Source organism: Ylistrum balloti, unplaced genomic scaffold, assembly GCF_031769215.1.
Source record: "Ylistrum balloti isolate Yb309-2 unplaced genomic scaffold, AGI_CSIRO_Ybal_v1 Utg370598, whole genome shotgun sequence".
Lineage (NCBI taxonomy): Eukaryota > Metazoa > Mollusca > Bivalvia > Pectinida > Pectinidae > Ylistrum > Ylistrum balloti.
Window position 1 is genome coordinate 758,945 of NW_026782370.1, and position 20,898 is coordinate 779,842.

At 33.8% G+C, this 20,898-nt stretch overlaps 1 protein-coding gene across 2 annotated transcripts in view; it reads right to left on the reverse strand.

The window, feature by feature from the left end:
• The window catches only part of LOC132556872 (protein kinase C-binding protein NELL2-like), a 44,544-nt gene that overhangs the window by 7,923 nt on the left and 15,723 nt on the right, over positions 1 to 20,898 (reverse strand). For both annotated transcript variants that reach the window (XM_060221322.1, XM_060221321.1), the window contains exons 2-6: positions 3,473 to 3,619; positions 2,573 to 3,078; positions 2,372 to 2,449; positions 671 to 788; positions 193 to 360 (exon numbers count right to left, since the gene is read on the reverse strand). In XM_060221322.1, coding sequence (XP_060077305.1) covers positions 193 to 360; positions 671 to 788; positions 2,372 to 2,449; positions 2,573 to 3,078; positions 3,473 to 3,619 — 1,017 coding nt within the window. The remainder of the gene's footprint in view (positions 1 to 192; positions 361 to 670; positions 789 to 2,371; positions 2,450 to 2,572; positions 3,079 to 3,472; positions 3,620 to 20,898) is intronic.

Consider the following 20,898-nt stretch of genomic DNA (forward strand, 5'->3'; position numbering starts at 1 on the left):
TGAAAATAGTATATCAGATACACTAAATTATCACTCTACACGAGACAGATATACACCAAATTCAGTTATTAAGAGCACTTTGATAAAAAGCTATTTCATAAACCCATCCCTCTTATTTCCATTCATTTGTTCCTCTTCTGTCGGCGATCTTTCCTCTATAAAAATGAAGTAGAATTGTAAACTAGTTCTTACCGGGACACTCCCGAACGAAGCAGACCCGTGATTGTGATGTCTCGGGCTGTCCGCTCACGCATTCTTCTACGCTGATTTCGTTATTGAGGCAGTATAGCGATCGCGTCTGTTGCCCAGACCCACATGTGGTGCTACAGGAAGACCAAGAGGACCACTCCGTCGGTAAAGCTGTGGAGAAATCAGGAAACGCTGGTTCAGTGATTACATGTCTCACATACTTCGATAAGAACATTCTAAGTTGAAGTTAATACGACACTGTTGCAAAAAGTGACATTGTGTTAAAAGGCATCAAAGACAAATGTGCTTGGTGACTATATTAAGAAACAGATATAATTCATGAAATAATACACTGTAATACAAAATAACAAATATATATTTGTATAACAATGAGTTTTTTTTTTATCTGGAAAGACTAGATTGCCAAGGTAACTAACATCTGTATTGGTGACATACTTGTAAGTAGATAGTGATTACCTACCTTGAGCTGTGGCTAATTCCTTATGGTCATCTTTATCTGTAGTTGTGGTCCTAAGTACAGACGGCGGTGTTGGCTTAGGTCTAACGTCACCGTCATCTTTACTGGCTGGCTCTTGTATCTATAGAACACCAACAGTTAAAATCAAATAATGGCTAGACGCAAGGATGAAGATAAACGTTTAGAAATGAATAGCATTTAGTAGTAAGCGATGGTAGTAAATGCAGCGACACATATTTTTAACAAACTCTTTAACCATTTAATCAAAAATAAACGCAATTCTTACCTCATATATGAAAATATACAGCAACTTTAATTTCGTGTGTGAATGGATTCAATGGTTTTATCAGAAATTGAATATTAAAATTTTACTTATGGCATAGCCAATCTTTTAAGCAATTAACAACTGTAGAAAGTGATTATCGTACAGAAAGCCTTGTTTTAGATTTAAAATAGGCAAGTTATCCTTTGCAGTTAGATAACCTTCAAAATTATCACTGTCTTGATAAAAATTATTCTGTCTCAGATTACCCCGAGATCACCATCCAGTTTCGCTCTGATATGTCACTTATCAAAACTGTGAAAGATTAATGATCACCCCCGGTGGCCTCGCTCTTCTTGTTCTCGGAATATTTTGTGTTCTCTAATATCTAAATCAAATGATATTAAGACGTGCGGAGGTTCAAGAATCCTTTCCTTTTGCTGTAAAGCTAAATTCAAACGTCAACATTCTGGGGACATTGAAATATGACTGATAACGGAACAACTAGATGTATGGCCGATAGGTGCTGGGGTGTTTAAAAGTACATTAAATAAAGAATGGACTGCACCCTGTGATAAGTCCTAACTCAATTAATGAACTTAAGTTATCATGGGTGTATATATAATTAAGGCGTCGACTGATTGAGTTAAAATTGGTTTAATATTCGTTAAATGATTAAGTGGGTAAAGTTCAATCCTCTTTATCGCATATCATGAATATACTTAAGAAGCTATGTGAATAATAAAATTGTCGTTTATTGAATAAAGAATACGAATTTTGGATACGCTAAACCTTGTATACAATACCTTCTTTTTGGACGATCCCTTAATGAGTTTTTAATATGTAGGTACTATCAAAACCAACAAAAGTAAACGCGAATATGGCAGTATTAAAGCGAAACATTTCTTCCACCCGATATCCTAGCGATTTGGATATGATTGTCACTTATATATAAAAAGATGAAGCTAGCAGACGCTAGAAGTACATATAACCTCTCAAAATTTAGATGAGGAAAGTAAGTTCGGATGAGCGAATTAAATCGCAAAACATTTTTTTATACTAAAGTGGAGTGTCAGTGTGTTATTTCACATCCCAACGACAAAAATGAACAGAGGATTGCTACTATGTTAGCAAAACCTTAATTCGAACTCAAAATTAAGAAAAGAAGGAGAAAATATTAACAGAAAAATAATGTACATGACGACTTTTAGAAAATATGAAAATGATAAGACCAGTATTTCAGAAGAGCACGTATCGTCTGCTTTTATCGACGACATCTCACCTTTACGATAACTTAATGCAATTCAAGTCATGTCTCAACAGGAGAACAGGATTAATAAGAATCAGCTGATTTCCAGTTACAAAGACATCACAGACGTGATAAAGGATCGATTCTTGTACTACTCAGATCAAAACCTACTTGTTACTAGCAACTGTCTTACCATTTCTCCAGTTTGTATGAAACACTGGTGAGCAGCAGCGGACGGGTCTGAAGCTATTGTTAACTGCTCCAGTTGGCCCTACAGTAAAAAAGATACTGATGTATTGATGGTTATTTTCTGTGTTTATCTCACATTATAACAATGATTCACAATCTGTATTTTGATATCTTATGTCTTATTACAGTCAGAATTTTTACTTACCTCGAATGGCCGTCCATATCTGGCAAAGTATGGACCAATTGAAGCCATGAGGTTAACGCCAACAGAAGGGTGTTCCGAACGGCTCAAAGTCTTACTGAGGACATGTATGCAGTCTACATACATTTTTATTGAATGACCTTTTATACTGAATGCGACTTGATGCCACTCTCCATTCGTCAAACTAACATCAAATGAAGGTGATTTAAATCCAGGTAAATCATTTTGATCATAATATTCAAATTTTGTTACATCTCCGAATTTAATTGACAATCTTTGTTTTCCCATTATGTCACTCAGAGTAAACAGATATCCTTCACTATCTACAGGAAGTCTTGCTGTTAAAATAATAGAAAAATCAATAGGGAACCCTGTCCGGAATATTGATGATAATGGTGAGTATAAATTGGCTCTTTGTGTAATATTAAATGATGATGGTCGCATGACGTCACGACTTATGCCAACCGGAAGTGACTGAATGTTGAAAATTTCCATGACGTTTCTTGTACCTATCGAAAAAAATATATACGTTGATAAAAAAGTTATAGTTTTTATTGCGTTACAAAGAGAGCTAATAAAAAGAAGAAAAAACAAGCTTGTTCCATGAGCATGTTACGTAGAATCGGTTATACACATATATTCATAACAGTTGATCCAAAAAAAATTTTCTTATTTTTAACAGTTGATCCAAAAAAAAATTTTCTTCAATATTTATGTAAGTATATGTTTTACCAGTAAACCCATTACAACTTTCAACACGAACACCTCATCTCTTTTCCTAATAATTTCAAGATTCCTTCTATTGAATACACACGTGAAGATGTTCGTGTCTTTTTTAAAGAGTTTCGCCACATCATCATGACAAATTGTCGTGATCAGAGCGAACAAAACGTGTCTATATACCTTTACAAGAAAATGTATTGCACTGTCTCTGATCAACCTCGCTCCCATCACACGTTCCCTTCTTTTTTTGGCACGCGCGTCTCCGCACCTGCACACCTACGTCACAGGAAGCAGTGCACGAGCTCCAGGAAGACCAGAAGTCCCAACCTACAATACATAAAAGCTTTGTTTATATATATATATATATATAAATGAAAATCTGCAGAGGCGTTATAGGAACAGAAGTTCGTCAAATGTATCGAAAAAACCTGCTTTAACAAGTATAATTCAAAAGACCGCGAAACAAAGGCCGGTAGTGCAAACATGTCAAAGTTCATCAAGTTAAGCGAAGTTGAATAAGTGCACGGAAATAATATATAATAATGACGTATTCACTGTGCTGTTTTTAGACATATCATTTCCACATTGTTCACAATGGGGGCAAGATAAAACCGAGTGTGTGAGTATGCGTAATATATATAGAGAGAGAGGGAGCGGTATTAATGCACCATTATCAGTTTTTCTGTAACTAATTTAAGGTAAAAGTGCATTAAAAGTTTTTAAAATCTTACACATCAATTACAAGTAGATTTAAAAATCGCATGAGAATTCGACATAAACCCAAAATACAGAAAAGAATTCGAAAGATGTGAAACACAATAGGACAACACGACGTGCCCTAATGACAGCGTCCATATCAGTAGAGTTACTGAAGATATCGGCCTTGCGTCACAGAGTACTTCTCAATATCACATGCGACACCAGAGACGGAAATAGAGCAGTTTTCAGCGACCCGTGATTATGATACTTTATATAAGTTGGTTGATGGGATTCACTTCCTTTCGTTTTTTTAAATATATATTTTAGTTTGTCAGGATATGTTTTACAAGCCTTGCTGAAACGTCCACACGGGTTGGCGGTGCGGTTAAACCTAAACATGTCTTCCAATGGTCAAGACCTATCTTTTTTCATCACAAATTCAGGACGAATCATTTTACCGATATGTTCTTTCTGCAAAAAATCCTTCAATTAATTGGTGATCCGCAGTTAACTGTATCATTATTAATGTGTACCGATAAAGAATCGATAACAAATCGATAACAAATCGGTAACTAATCGATAACGGTTATAAGGCGTGTTACACTTTTAACAGAGTGAGAAATGCACCTCTGAAGTGCACTCACACTTGCCTCTTATTTGCGTACATTGTCTTCTTCTTTACCACACTGTAAGCAACATTATCTGTTGGAATGTGATATATATATCCCGGAGACAGATTCGTTTTTCTTATATATCACCCTAAATTTCCAACCACATATTTTAGTTTTGTTATTATGCCAAATATCATATGTTTTTTGTTAAATATCGAAACGAAGTGATAAGATATGACGCTCTATTTACTTTCTGTGGTAGCTATTAGACTATATATCACTACAATATCTTTATTGCTCACTTTAAGAAATGACTTTCTTATCGTTTTTCTGAACGAAATAAATCACATAGTTATAAAGTCGTATTTTTACTGTTTTTTCTTTCAAAAGTGCTTGAGCCCCAAAATAGTATTCAAAATAGACTGAAATTTCGCAGTCAAGACAATCTATGTTTCAACTGTTTTATCTCACTAGGATAAAATCAAATCTCTTTATTTGTAACAAATATATAACTAGTCGTGCTATCGCTGAAAATATTTTGCTTTTCGTTGGGTTTGTACCTATAAAACGTGACATCCTTTTCATCAATCAGATTGTTTATTTACAAACCCATGTCATCATATTCTGTATATATCTATATCTGTGACCTGGTATGTGTAGGATGAATGATAGAGACACAGCAATATTTCTTTGCTCCACATCAGACAAATCGGAGCCAAATCTCATCACCTATGTAGTCCTTTACTTTGTCATAAATACTAAGTATAATTCCCTCTGAAATTAATCACAATATTTTGAGATGTTATAAGCGGTTATGCCTTCCAAAATTATGTTTGATTTGTTGTAAGCGACGGAACACGTGTCTGGCTCAAGACCTGTCATTGTTTTATGTGTAGTATTATTAGTATCATATGGAGTATCTACTTTATCAGATAACAGTGTCGAATCCTATTATAGAGGGTGTCATGTGAGTGTCTCGTTTAAATATAAACCATGTGGCCGCTTAGTGCATGCTCTGTTTGCAAACAAGACTTGTAGAAAATACGAAAACAACCCAACTAAGGTCAATAATGTATATATTGGATGTCGAGCAAAGATCGAGAAAGTTATTATGTCTGTATAAATGATAAACCGTACTGCAAAATAACAGAACTTTCTCCATGTTTAATACAATAGCTATAACTAAACTTTAACTCAATGAAATATGACGGAGTCGCAGTAAGGCATCCTACCGCTGTAAAAACAGAGTCGATTCAATCTGTAATGCTACTTGAAAAAAAGAACAACCCAGAAAAGGAGATTCCAGAGCAGACTGTATCACAATTTATTCTATGTGAAATGGATTTAGTAACCACGGGTCTCACCGTCTGTAATATCCGAAATATCCTATCTTTTTTAATTATTGTATACCAACATTAACATAAGGACTCGACATTGGGCCCCGACTTATCTTTTTGTCTTAGGTTATATCATTTTATAGAATTTTATTGATTACTTTACGCTTTATTTATTCCTTCAACTTATTGTTTATGGTCATAGTGATATGATTTAGGACAAAGTCAATATATAAACAAAAGAACGATCGAATAGGTGGGTTGGTGAATGGATAGAGTGTTGAAAACATCCATGACCTGTAATAACATAACCAAACAACTATAGATCGGTGTATTATGTAAGTACTATTCAACCCTAAGTATTTGTGCAATCAGAGTTAGGATTAATGTCAAAGTAATGGTGGTTATTTGGTGACCGCGGTCATAGAACGATCGACTGTTAAACTGACCATCAGATTGGACGAGAAAACAACTATGCGTTGTTCAGTATATACTCCTGATAAATTATTCCCATTAAATCTGACATATTATATATAGCATATAAGATAAATGTTTAATTAAAATTAGAGACAATGATCTATGACAGTTTTATTCCATACGACGACAAATTTATGTGAATTTTTTTTTCATTTTTTTTTGAGAAATAGAATACTTGACAGGTGCTCTGCCGATGAATATCATATCATCGGTCTGATACTTTGTTGTCATTGGGTAAAGATTGGATTATGAAAATGTTGCAATTGATAAGATAAGATGAATGCATGATAGGCAATTATATACTAAGAACGATAATCAAAACAGGTGTTTAATTGTCTTATAGATTCTTAATAATGTATTAATATAACCACGGTATCTAGTCTCCATCAAAGTCGTCCTTGTCCACAATTAAAATATTTAGATGAAATCTATCGACAGCTGGTGCCCATTGTTAAAACTGTCCGCAGATTATATGTAAAAACTCCACTACAAACTGGTATTTAATAGAGCACAGTGTGATTGTTTCTATAGATTTCTGTACTGACATCTGACAACACACAATAGGAAGAATTGAAAACAAACACCAACCCAAGGTATGCTACAATTGGTATTCTTTATGGATAATCTAGACAATTAATTTCCAGTTCAGAAACAATTAACATCACACTGGAGGAGGGGTAAATAAGTGCAATATCTCGGCAAGACTTTTAAAAGTGTGCATTTCTACACAAGGGTTAGTGAGTACTGTATTTGCACTAATTGACCTAAATCTTATGTAGATCACACACAAGTAATATATACATATTCCTTTGTTTCTTATAACATTGTACAAAAGACACAAGTAAAAATAATAGCACCTTTTAAGAGAACTTTGGAGTTAAATACAGAAGATCCAAACAGAGGGTTAAACTTCATCATACACCTGTTTCGTCCTTCTAGGACTCGCAAGTGATGCTACATCATACACTTGTTTCGTCCTTCTAGGACTCGCAAGTGATGCTACATCATACAGCTATTTCGTCCTTCTAGGACTCGCATGTGATGCTACATCATACACCTGTTTCGTCCTTCTAGGACTCGCAAGTGATGCTACATCATACACCTGTTTCGTCCTTCTAGGACTCGCAAGTGATGCTACATCATACACCTGTTTCGTCCTTCTAGGACTCGCAAGTGATGCTACATCATACAGCTGTTTCGTCCTTCTAGGACTCGCATGTGATGCTACATCATACATCTGTTTTGTCCTTCTAGGACTCGTTAGTCATGATAAGGACCTAAAGTTTGAAACCTAGGAGGCGAAAGAGGAAAATCCAAAGTGACCGAAAGAAAAATCCAAACCTTGACTAGGAGGTGCACTAGCCCGATAAATTCGATATTTCCATAAGTCAGGAGAAAGTCAAGTATATGTGTTTATTCTGAACCCTTCATGTATTCGAACGAAATGAAATTTTGCATTTTTCAGCTTATTTTGATCACTATCCATCAAAGTAAAAATTACTGCATTTGTACTGTATGTTCCTAAGGTAAAATTAGAACTTAATTAATATTGGTTAGAAAGAGAAGATTTCAGTTCTGAATATCTTCTCACAAAATTATCAAAAGGACTGTACATGTTTTTCCTCCAAATCTATCCACGTCGTCTTTTTTGATAAGACTACAGAAAACGTATTGGATAAGAAATGAAAAAGAACAGAGGGGAAAAACAATATGAATAATAAGATGTGTTTATTTTTGGTATTTAAAATAACGTTCTGAATAATCTTCAGTGGTAGATTATATTTTTGGGGAAGCTTATCAATTGTAACTTAATTTTTTACATGACATAAAGACTTAAAACAGCTTTGAATTTTGTCTTTGAATTTAGATTGTACAGAGAACGATACTATGCTGAACATTGCGACATAAGTTTCCAGTATCGTTCCCGGGTTTGTCCTTACCTTCTCCTCTGATTTTGGATGGTGTACTGGTAGCAAGCTGGATTGATCAAGAAAATATCGTTGACATTGACAAATGATTATAAAATTGGTATCGGTGAGTTTTACACTAACAAACCATACATCGACTATGACAGAGGGGAAGTTCATTACTGCCAAAGTGTTGGTCACTTATTTAACAATAAAATGCCAATCATGATTTATTTACACATCACACATTATATTTTCGTTTTATCTCTTATATCTAGGTGGTCCTAGCCGTTGTCCTCTTTATGGTTTGGAGGTGGCCAAGACATTCGAGTTTTAAAAATGAAAACCAAATTTATTAAAGGACCTAACACGTCGTTCAAGCATGATTTATTGTATAATGCATGTGACGTTGAGAAAACCAGCCAGGTAGGTGTTATTTTATAGATTAATAATAATAGGAACAATTTCATACGTTTAAAGTTTTACCTACATCGACGATCAAAACATCAAACAAACACCGCAAATGCTCTTAAAAAAATAAAAAGCTTCATCGCAATTATACACAAAAGTATACAAGCATAGTTTAAACAGAAAGTTTCGTTTGTGATTACTGAGCCCTTTCAATGCATTTTTGCAAAATTCTTTGTCTGGCGTAAATTTTCATTTTCTGAAGTTCCTATTGCAATGATATGTACATTTGTTTAAATAAATCTTCGATTCCACCATTGATATTACAAAGGTAACACGAACATCATGTGTGTTGTAACCACTGTTAGAGATGACATCCGCCTCCTAATATATGTAAATCAAAATTCAGCTGCTAAAATCTATCAACAAGGACTGAGACTGATTAAAAATAATCATCAGGGACTGCTGCAAGGACTAAGGCTATACAACAAATGACATCACAGACTAACAGGGACAACGAGTAATGATTACCATTACATACTGCAATGAATAGACTATAGCAGTGTCATCAGAAACCACCAAGGATCACGAGTAATGATCGGAACAGACTGCAAGGACTTACGAACAAGTATCATCAAACATATTATAACAAACTGCGAGGACTAAGACAACTACAAGCACGTGTCACCAGAGACTAATAAGGAACTTCGACTGAAATGTCATTATAGACTGCATGGATGTTAGAGGCCGAAGAAAGAGAGATTCACTGTATCAGTGTAAGCTTTGGTTCATGGGCTGATTTTAAACATGAAAATCTGCACAAATATGTCAATGGCTGAAAACAATAATTATCATTAATCGGTAGCTTATCATCATCATTATTATTATGACATTCTTAACGGCCCGTCAACACATAAAAGGTAATAAGGGCCGTCAACCGGTAAAACACAGCGATCCAAAAAGGAATAACATAAAACAAACTAAAAGGTAAAAGACAAATGATAAAAATCTTAAATGGGTATATTATCACAAAGGACTAAAATGGTAAGTCATAGTCTATTATCGCATTGGACGATAAAGACAAAAATGTAACTAGTTAATAACTCTCTGTAATACTTTCCTACAATATTTCGTGTCGACAAAAATGATGTTTTATGTAATCAGTGAAGGTAAATGGAGGCATTATTATACAAGGAACATTTGTCGCATAACTCACATTAAACCTCGAAGACACATAACAGTAGAAATTGTATTGATCAACAGATATCGAAACAAATATGCAATTATGTACAATGTATATGGGGGATATAGTTGGAAACTGTAACACGACACCTGAAATATAAACGTAAGGTAATTTACATAGAAATATCAATGAGAACTCGATAATATACTGAGCTGAAATCTGCCAGCACTTTCTAAGGTAAAACTAAAATAAAAAGTATGATTTTATTCTACTTTACTTGGATACAGCAACGGACATTATTTCTGGTAGTTTAATCATGCTTGTAATGATAAAATAAAAATCAGAAGGTTATTTCAAGCAATACGGAAGTATTTCATCCCTAGTGTATTGATCACCAAGGTCATCTCTCTAAGTGGGATTGTGTCGATAATGATTTAATTGAAATATCTGGCGAGCTTAAAAGATATAAAATAAGGCTGGAAGATCTATGTTGCTGCGCAACTGTCATAATTTCTAATTAGTTATAATGAAATCTCAGGAAACTATAAAATCTCTTATCAAAGAATATCTCTTTAATTATCAACGAAGACAGATAGCGAGCTTTAATCGACCAAGTCGTAAAATACGTCTTTAAAACATACAAAATAGAAAAAAAATATAAACCGAAAGTAATGACCTGACAACTGGTTAGACACTCCGCCATAGGTAACGAATCGTGATAAAACACAGGAGGTTTAGGAATCTGTGCATATTTATTCGAGCTAAGATAAATAAAGATGAAAGTGATGTAGAGTTTCATATAGGTATAAACATATAACTTCAGGATATTATAGTACTTAATGGCACAGATAAACCAGAAAATGTCTGTAAGACATTAATGATTAAACTTTCATGTTTATAGATTGTGAAATGAGACCGTGTATGCTTTAACCTTGACTGTCCGATCACTACATTGATATCGCGTCGAACGATATTTGTTGTATTACACGATAGCTACTATTTTCAAATTGATATCAATATCCACACAGGGGTGTCTACCAAATATACGTCAAACTACGCTGAAGAAATTTCAAATTTATGCTGATGAAATATTTGAAAAAGCATGTCATGAATCAATAACAGCAAGTACTTTTACGTACCAGAGCGTTTGAAACAAATCTATTTTCTGTTTAAAATTAATTTTAAAACTGAATTTCTAAGGTTAATTGTTTGAGAAATTACTTAAAACTTGAGCGGATTAGTTTTTTGGTGTGATCGAATTTTGGAGGATAGTAATAGTAATTATAATGACAAAAACTTGATAAAGAATAAAAGCAGACTTTCTGAATGTCATCACTGTATAAAGTAATGTAAGTTATATTCCCTGTTACAATACTTTCTATCTTGATGCAGATTTTTAGTTTACACTTTTTTGACTTGTAACGCTTAGTGAAAATATTCTATCGTCACACATCAGTAAAACGTTCGTGAAGGCTACCTAGTACAGACTACAAAAACATTCATCTTGTCAATTTAGATAACATTCATGTCGTACCCAAATAACATTTCTTTTATATCTTTTTAAAACGCTGATAAAATACAGTTCATGGCATACTTAAATTCCACAAAATAGGAAATCATCTTCAGAGAATATAGATGATATCAACACATATTTAAACCTTTATCTACCTGTAAATGGGAGGAAAATTAAATAAGGAACATTCAAAAGAAACTTGACAATTTATCAAAAGTATGTTCACATATTGAATTTCACAGAAGGCGAGAGACATTTTCAATCGTCCTTTACAATTGTCTACATCCATCATATTAGTGACTTTTGTCAGCTGTAGAAAGAAGCGACTTTGTAATATGTAAAGTTAAAAATCATCATATATCGAATGTTATATTAAATGTTAATAAAACTGTTTATGTCATTCGTATTTTACCCGGCATAATTAATTATTAACATATTACATAAATAAACATGTTTTCAAATATAAGAAAAAACCTGTTTTGTATAGAAGAATGTCGTTGAAATCGTACGACCTAAATTACTCGGGAAAAGCCCAGTTCTAGACTGTGATGTTCATAAACCACATAATCCAATGAAAGAACGAACGAACGAATGAATGAATGAAATTATTGTGAGATGAACGAAAGAATACGTGTACATTGTGATTGTAGTGAATGACTGAATGAAAAATATGATAATAAACCACTCAGGTCCATATATACAGTTATGTAGACAAAATGAACTAAATGACATCATAACGTCTTATGACAAACAGAAATATTCAAAGCAACTTTCACTAACTCTCCAAACCCATTATACATCGTCAATCAATACAGTCGGGGGAAGAGACAAAAGGAATATAATTTATATATGGATATTATGATTTGCATTAGTTATTACAATAAAACAAGCGATGCGATACCTTGGTATTGCTATCCGACGACATACAACGTGTGGAATAACACGATAAAAATGTCACAAGTTTACAAGGAGGAAACAGCTAAAAACGTGTACACAAACTCTATCAATATTTGGAAGCTATTTTAGAGTTAAGTTACGTCATAAATTATCGCGAACCTGGTGAAGCGATGAAAACACTAATAACCTGTTCCCACACGAGGTCTCTATGGACACCGATTTGATTTACGATATCTTCACGTGATTTACGACTGCCCGAGACCTATTGATTGTTTTACTCCGAGGCTCCTGACGGAAAACCTGGAAAATGGTGAAGATGGTAGACAGACATTCTCCCAGCAAACCGACTTATTTACTTAAGTGATTCATTCTTAACTTGTTCGGAACTTGTATATTAACTTAAGAATTTAATGGATCATTAGTAAACTTATCACACAATAACGTAAAAAAGACGTCATTTAGTAACAACACGTTTGATTTGGTGTCGTTGTGAAATATGTTCTAATGCACTATAGCTCAATAACATGAAAAACAAGTTATTCCACAAATACCCCAATTATCTGTTTAAAACTTTGCACTAAATACTAAAGAACTGATCACGTCGTAGCATTCATGACGTCATTGTTATCCCTTTATTGAATTTTCCTGATTTATCAATGTGAAAACTTCTTTATACACTGTATTTGAATTCTGTTTTTTAGCATGTCTAAATATATTTCTTGGTAGATAGTACTAGTGAGGCCTGTTATATCAGAAAATGCCGAATGCCTTAAAGTGTTTTAGTTAATATTTTACTACATTTTAAACCAGATTTTCGAAATGAAAACATTATCTTTTTAGTCACTGAATATGCAAACAAATTAATTCAAATGATATCAGTGCAATATAAAGAAATGCGTTTTTCTTTCTTACTTGAAAAGTCTATAAAACAATAAATGCATAAAAAATAAGCCTGCGTCCCTTCATGAGCACCGCCAGTGGGACGCCATGTCGAGAGAGGGAGATCACTCTATCTGCTAAATCAACACAGTTAACAAATTACGCTTTCATGTCAGTTATCTAAGTTTATGCTCTCCGAGCGACGTATGGCTGTGTTATCACTAAGGAGAGTAAATTAACATGAAGGACACCTGTCATATGGCGTGGTAATTGCGTGATCAACTAGGAACACATCGCTTCCAACAGACACGTATTTTATAGACTGTTTGCTCTATCTACCTACTCTGTGTGTATATTGTGTTTGCTGATATTTTAACGAAAGTGTTCAAATTCTTTTTTATTAGCAGTAATTAATACTATCATGTCAGAGAAACTGTAAAAGTAAAACTGAAAAAATAAGAAACTATTTCAAATTATGAAATTATGATATTTGTCATATACCACCTACACATTTATTTTGAAATAACAGTTTTTTCCATCCGTAGTTTTATTATTGTAATTTCAGTTTATAGTTTATTCTTTAAAGTTCACAAATACTTGAAATGTTTAACGTTTACACAAGCGACCTCGCCGTTTATAGTTACACCAGTTCATAACAAACCATGTATAATGCAACGTACGACACTCAAGGGCCGCTTGTGTCTACAGTAATTTGTCATACAAAACAGAAAATTATCAGTGAAAGTTGTCTCCGTGTCACAGTGAGTTTATTTTCATCCTTATCGATGTAATTACATTTAAACGTGTTTGAGGCGGTGTTAAACAGTATTAAATCAGGTATCATGAGGCACGTAGCATTCATATAACTCTGCTGGACACTGTCATTTAAAGTCAGTTAATTACACCCCAACAACACCTGTAGTCTCTCTCGCTAAAATCACGAAGGAAGATTGTTATACCGACTGACAGTGACTCCTCTATACATTCTCAGCTTCATTGTATGTAGTGTCCATCACAATCAACCTCCGTCTATCAAACCTGCGTGATATAACCAACTGAATACCAAATAAATGACATCTAAATCATACTGATTACTTCAAGTACCCATTCAAAAGGTATGTTGAATGATAGACCGTCTGGTCAGTTGACGGCAAATGGGATCATACCTTTTGCTCAATAGTTCGATTAAAAGAAATAAAGCGACATGCTTGGTCTCAGTTGTAAACTCCTGACATTGCTTAAAACAGCAAGTATAATTTTATAATTTTAGCAATTTTTTCAGCTCTGCTTGTTTTGACTTCAGTCCTGACTGTACGTCCTTGAAAAAAACCTCTCGATGAATCCAGATACCTATTTAACACTTTTTATTAGCAAGAGGAAAACATGATCGTTTTCTTAAATATCAGCCTCAACTGTCACACATTACGGGCTTGAATCGTACTGAAATCGCACACCGTTTTTTAGTCTCATTCGTTAAAGCAATTCTTCACTCAGGAAGGAAACTTAATATATTTTATTTTTTTTATAGAAATTACTATCTTTTGTATTGAGTGAGAGGCTAACCCACGTGCCAGTGTGTAACTGCTAAATGAAGTTAAAAAATTACAGTATTAAATGTCATTAACATTCTCAGACTGCAGTCGGTATATCAATTCATGATTTTTGTCAGAACCAGTTCGTTAAACAGACGTTAAATGACAAAGACTCGCATGTCCTGTATCAACTTGACGAGGTACCACGCAGTCCTTTTCCACTGTGAGTAGTTCCTAGGATCTTATATTTATTGCCAAGTATTAAAGACTTTCAATTCAAAGATTGGTTATCTTAACCATGTTCGCTTCATGGTAAAATTTGAAACAAAAACAAGAAACAGAAATAGTATTTAAATCAATCTTTTTGACAGACAGGATTATTATAACGCTAAGATCAGTTAATATTTATACATAAATTATTCGTATTTGGACTAAGATATATAAATAACTTGATATTTGTTGATGTAAAGCACGCTGTTTGCAGTTAATCTGGTTCAAAACTGTAATAAGAAATGCATCCCCATGAGAAATTGACGATGGTGGTCACTTACCGGAAACCGAGTAAAGCAAATCAACGTATAATATGTAATTACGGCTAAGAACCGAGGCAGATTAGATGTCGTATTATTAAATCGACATAAAAATCTACTACAATGCCTTCTAACGTCTGTTACCTCTGTGTAAGACGCCCCAAAAGTGCGCCTCTCTATGTGGGACGTTCAGAGCACGTCAAACGTGTCAATTCGATACCAAGTACAAATAAGGTGGAGTATCAGACAATCATCATTTGTCCCTGAACCTCTCCAATATCAAATTGCGTCATATTAGCATGAATGTATAGAATGTTATGCTTCTTTCAAATTGGCTTTTGGAACTGTTTGTGTGTTTGGTCGTGTGAGTGTGTACTTGTTTAGTGATATTAAAGGTAAAGTTCATATTTTTTCTTAATTTGTGTTGTGAGCGACATGCTTGGAAAGGGTTTTTAAATTGGCACATCATATGCATTTCATTATTAAACTTCGAGCCCAGGCCCAAACATATCAAACCATTGTAGCAAGAAAAACTGCAGTAGTTACGTTTTTCTTACATAAAATTTCACATTCTTATCCGTGACATTTCGTTTCTTTTTTCTTGTAGCTTTGTTCTACGTGAGCTCCCGATACTTTCCGTTTTCTTTAATTTGTCAACCACTATCTTATATATCCGTTAGATATTTGCGTTTCCATATGCATTCCTTCTGTTCTTAATGTCGCCTCGTCCTTCATTCTGTCATTCCTATTCCCGTCTGCAATACGATCAGTATTAGCTATCTAAGCTCTCACTACCAAATACTATTTCAATCTTTGTCTATAGATGTTATAGCCCAAACATCACTTGTTCCTGGTTTCACCATCTTGCTCATACTTAAAGAGTTTATCTAGTTCTTCTTTCTTATATCCATCTGTGTTTCTTTCTCTATTCTTCATGATTTTATTCATTTCTTCTATCTTTGACAACTCTTTATTACTCAATCTGACATTTACCTTCTTATCTTGAAATATTAGGGTCTCTGCCATTTCCTCAGCGGCCAGGAGCAAAATTCGTTAACAAATACCATGTCTGTACTTAGAATCTATTAACTTCTAATCAAAGGATTAGAATACAATTTTACACCTGAACAGTAAACTCTAAAATGATTCATGGAATAAGTTTTGTGAGTATTTCATTTGAAAGAAATACATTTAAGAGCTGTATTCAACCGTTGACATATACATGAGAAAGGGTATTATACATCGTACGTCCTCCTATAACCGAGCAGTCAAGTGAAAGACATTATTGCAGCGAGGGGACGAAATGACATAAAGCGCATGTTGTCTAGGTGTGACGTTAAGGTAAATACGAATTTGTCAGCGTCGACTTAATATGGAGAGTTGCTTGTGATTTTAAAGGAAATGCCATTTGTAAAGAATTGCTTCTCTTATGCCAGTATGTAACATTTCAAATGACTGGTGGAGGGGCGACTTCTTACCTTCAATAAAGAATTGTGAACTTATACTTTGTGAGAAATATGACAGCATAATTTGAAAACGAAGTTGATACTCAAAACAATGCCGAAAAATATTGAGGTTTTATATTCATCATTCTGTATGAGGAGTCCCACGTGTTTCTAAAAAGAGTATAATACTATCAGCTCTAATTGCTTTTATTTACACATCTATTTAGTAAGAGAAGCACTGAAAATATTGACATGTCAACTGAATCTAAATTCTGAATTCGATTTAAAAAATATTAACAATATAAAGAGTTGCACGGAATTTCCTGGAAAAACTACAAGAAAAATAGGACCAGATGCTCCAGAAGGGAAAGCGTCTTTTGCTTCATGGATGACACCTGCCAGGTAAAAAATCAGCCAATCTAGATAAACTATCGACATACTAACAGGTATCAAACACGTCCAACGATATACGGTACAAGGAAATAGATTATTTCCCGATTATGTCATTATGATGTCTAAAGAACGCCTTCATAATCGTCATTCAGCATCTCTGTTGTTGCCATCTAGAAATAGAAAGTTCACAGCAGAGAAATCGAAATCATCACGCTTATCATACAGTTTGGTGGAAAGCTTTCCCTGCTGGTTTCATGGTAGGAAGTAGGCGTCTGATATAGAAAACTCTGTTGTGACAAGATTAAAAACTTTTATTTGATATATATGCTTTATTTATACTTAATTGAAATAAAGTCCGTATTAATTAAAAAACTACAGAGCCGTCGCGGAAATGTTACACATAGTTAAGTGCAATAAAAAGCGACTAGAAGATGATTTACACTTTCAAACGACTTCTGAAAAAAACATGATTTTTTTTCACGAGAATTTTATGTGAAGTGTAGTATCAAGAGTCAAATTTCATTCTTTTTATTTCTTCCTCTTCAGAAACGTTTCGTTTTGCATGTAATGTTAATATTAAATTCAAATTTGATCGTTAACAATTCCAATAGTCAAGAAATTTTGAACACTATGAGGTTGCATTCAGCGTTCATGATTTCAATCAAAGAGTCAATTTTTTATGTTGCCCTTGCATAGAGGTTATATACCAAAACCTATTAATCACCGTTAAGTGTCTGATTCTATTTTGAAATTCATTCTTTTGTTGCTGGGATGAGGTCTATAAATTTAAATTTCTATTCGAGTTACCTGTTGCGGAAATATATTAAGTATTTAGATATTATTTTCTGTAAGCAGATAATTTTTTAAAGATAAACATTATTGTTTGAATATGATTTTAAATTCCAAACACAGTTTGCATTTTTACCTGTTTGAATTATTAAAGGGTCTATTTACTCATCCGGACACACGCGCAGTGGTTTCCTGTTGTCCAACTGTGAGCGTATGAATACATCAAAGCTTGGTTGAGTGATGAGTTTGTCGAGTGGTAATGTGATCCATTGCTACAGAAGCATCTCAGTGAATAAAGCTAGTTAGAATTTCGAAGGATAATGAACCCCACTTGTCATAAACCTCTTCTATAAAAGTACAAATCCAGTTGTGGATCTTAAACTAAAAGCTTAGGCCTCTCCCAACAAACGTCATAGTAGGTTAAAGTACGTCAAAAATGTCTAAACACTTTCTTCAAATGAATATTCATTGGTTGTTATTACAGTCAATTCTTTCATTGGCCCGTGGTGTTTGGATACGATCACGTATCAGATACAATCATCCATTTAAAACTAAGGTATATGACATCAGATGTAATTAAAAAGTAAAATTATACTAAAATAAATAAATAAATAAATGTCTATGGTCATTGCTTCTTTCCCTATAATTATATTTCCCCTTGTCATTTTTTCAGAAATTCCTTTGAACAGAAGAGATCGAATTCAGCAGTAAAAATATCTTTGAAATATAAGACTAACGATAAATAGTTTTATGATCACAAATTCGATTACCTAACCACAAAATAAATTGATGATATAACAAACGAGGGATTGTACAAGATTTGAAAGAAGGCCAACCGTGGAATTCGAAAGGTTTGAAAAATGAGAAGAAGAACAGAAAAATTCCGCTATTTGACAAATGACATTGGCCTCATCATCAATCAAGTGGTAACTGATCATTGAATTGGATAAAATCTGTGTATCCATCAATCGGAATAGTTTCGGATTTAAGGAAACAAAACTACCTGTCATCGCTTTAGGGATTTTGATTACTCTAGGCTTTCGACAGAGTAGTTGATGACTTTTGACTTTTGAAAACATGACACCGATTGTCACAAGGACACCACCCATCGTGTGAAGTGATCCTTCTTAAACCTAAATCTACTTTGACGAAAGATAGCAAGGTCTGGATAATCTCTGCCGGGAAGACAAAGCTTTAGGTATTACCGATTTCTTACCTTGATGAATAATGACAAACATAAGGTTTATCAGTTTACAGCGGTGCTGTCTTTGCAATTAAAATTGTGGTTCACGCTACCAAAGCATCCTTGTTCAACCGAAAACCGAAAAATATTGTTAAGGATTTATTTGCCATATACAAATTCGTCATCTGTGGTTTAATTGAGAATTGTATATTACTTAACCATTGTCGTATCAAACTAACATGGCTACTGAATAGCCCGTGATGTGGATTTAACTGAAGATTTACTGCCATTGCTGTGATGTGATAGTAATACTCTACCCAAACCCTGCAGACTCTTTATCTCAGTACCTATATTAAATCGTTAAATATTTGTAAGACTTTATATCTTTTCATTCTCAGTTTGTCAATATAAAGTGACAAATTCAATGAGGGCATGATGATCGACATTACTGTCATTTTGTCCACATATTTGAAATATTTTCGATTGTGATATATCCGTGAGATTTACTGAATATGAAGTTGAGTGATAAATTAGACAACCCTAGCTAAGGGAAATCTTCATATGTTTTATGATTAAGTTACATAGTTTTGGTGCTCTCGAAGTTTAGTTGTCTTGTCCCTTGTACCATGTATTATGTGTATTATGGCAATTCATTGCGGAAAACTCAGCATTTCAGAACATACCTTATGATATCGTCAATAGGCCTTTACTAGTACACAATTAAACATATTTATTTGTTTAGTTTAAACTATGTTTATTCATATAAATGAAAACTTGCATGCGAAAGATGACATGAAATTAGTACTGATGTACTTAAGTGATTCTCTTCTCGTCCAACACGGATCAGATGGCAATACTTGTGTAACCATTACATTAACAACTTTCGTATTAATAACAATGAAAGTAATTAGCAATGAAAACACTAGTGGTGTAAATACTATTAATGCAAAATAAGAATGAAGAAACATAGAGGAAAAGATGAAACAAGGATTTGTCCGGTTGGATTGGTAGTTATACAATCAAGGTATTATTGATTTGCCAAACTTAGATATTAATCATTTTCATCACCAAACAACAGCAAATCAACACTTAACTAGTCGATATATGATTTACACAGTGCCACAAGAAGTGGAAACTATCTTCAAAAAATATCAAATATTTATGTCCTTTGATTTTAGTCATCACGTTTTTGTAATTCAGCAACTTCTTTCATCCTTTATTTTATCTTGTTTCACGGTTAATGATGCATCACAACAATATCGCATCGTTACACCCAGAATTAGCTAAAAACAAATGTGGCACATGGCTTAATGTACCATAATGATTAGGATTTGTAATGTATTGTTGGGCAAATTATTACAGCCGATTCATTGAGCACCTTTCAGCGAAGCAAAATATGTTCAAAGTTTCCTATGACCACATTTACGACAATGCAGAGTAACAACAGACTCAGGATTATATATGTGGTCAATTGTTGCTAACGTTTTCACAATATTCCATAAAAATTAGAACTGTTCTGATGTTATCGAACCATTATCATTATGTTTCATCTTAATGTCGCATCATAGCAATACCGTTTGACAGGAAATCTGTTCATATTTTTCTTTGAATATTATTATCAACATGTTAAGATATCTGAATATTGTCTGTAGTTGTGAAACAAAATCACGAAGTTAGATGATGTGTGAAAAAGAGAACGCAAACTGATAATGTTTGTACACTATAGATATTTTCACGGGTATGAACTGATTTCTCTATCCTTACACAGACGCCTTTTGTTAAGGTATACCTTGGAATAAATCTGTCTTGATAATATAAAATTAGAG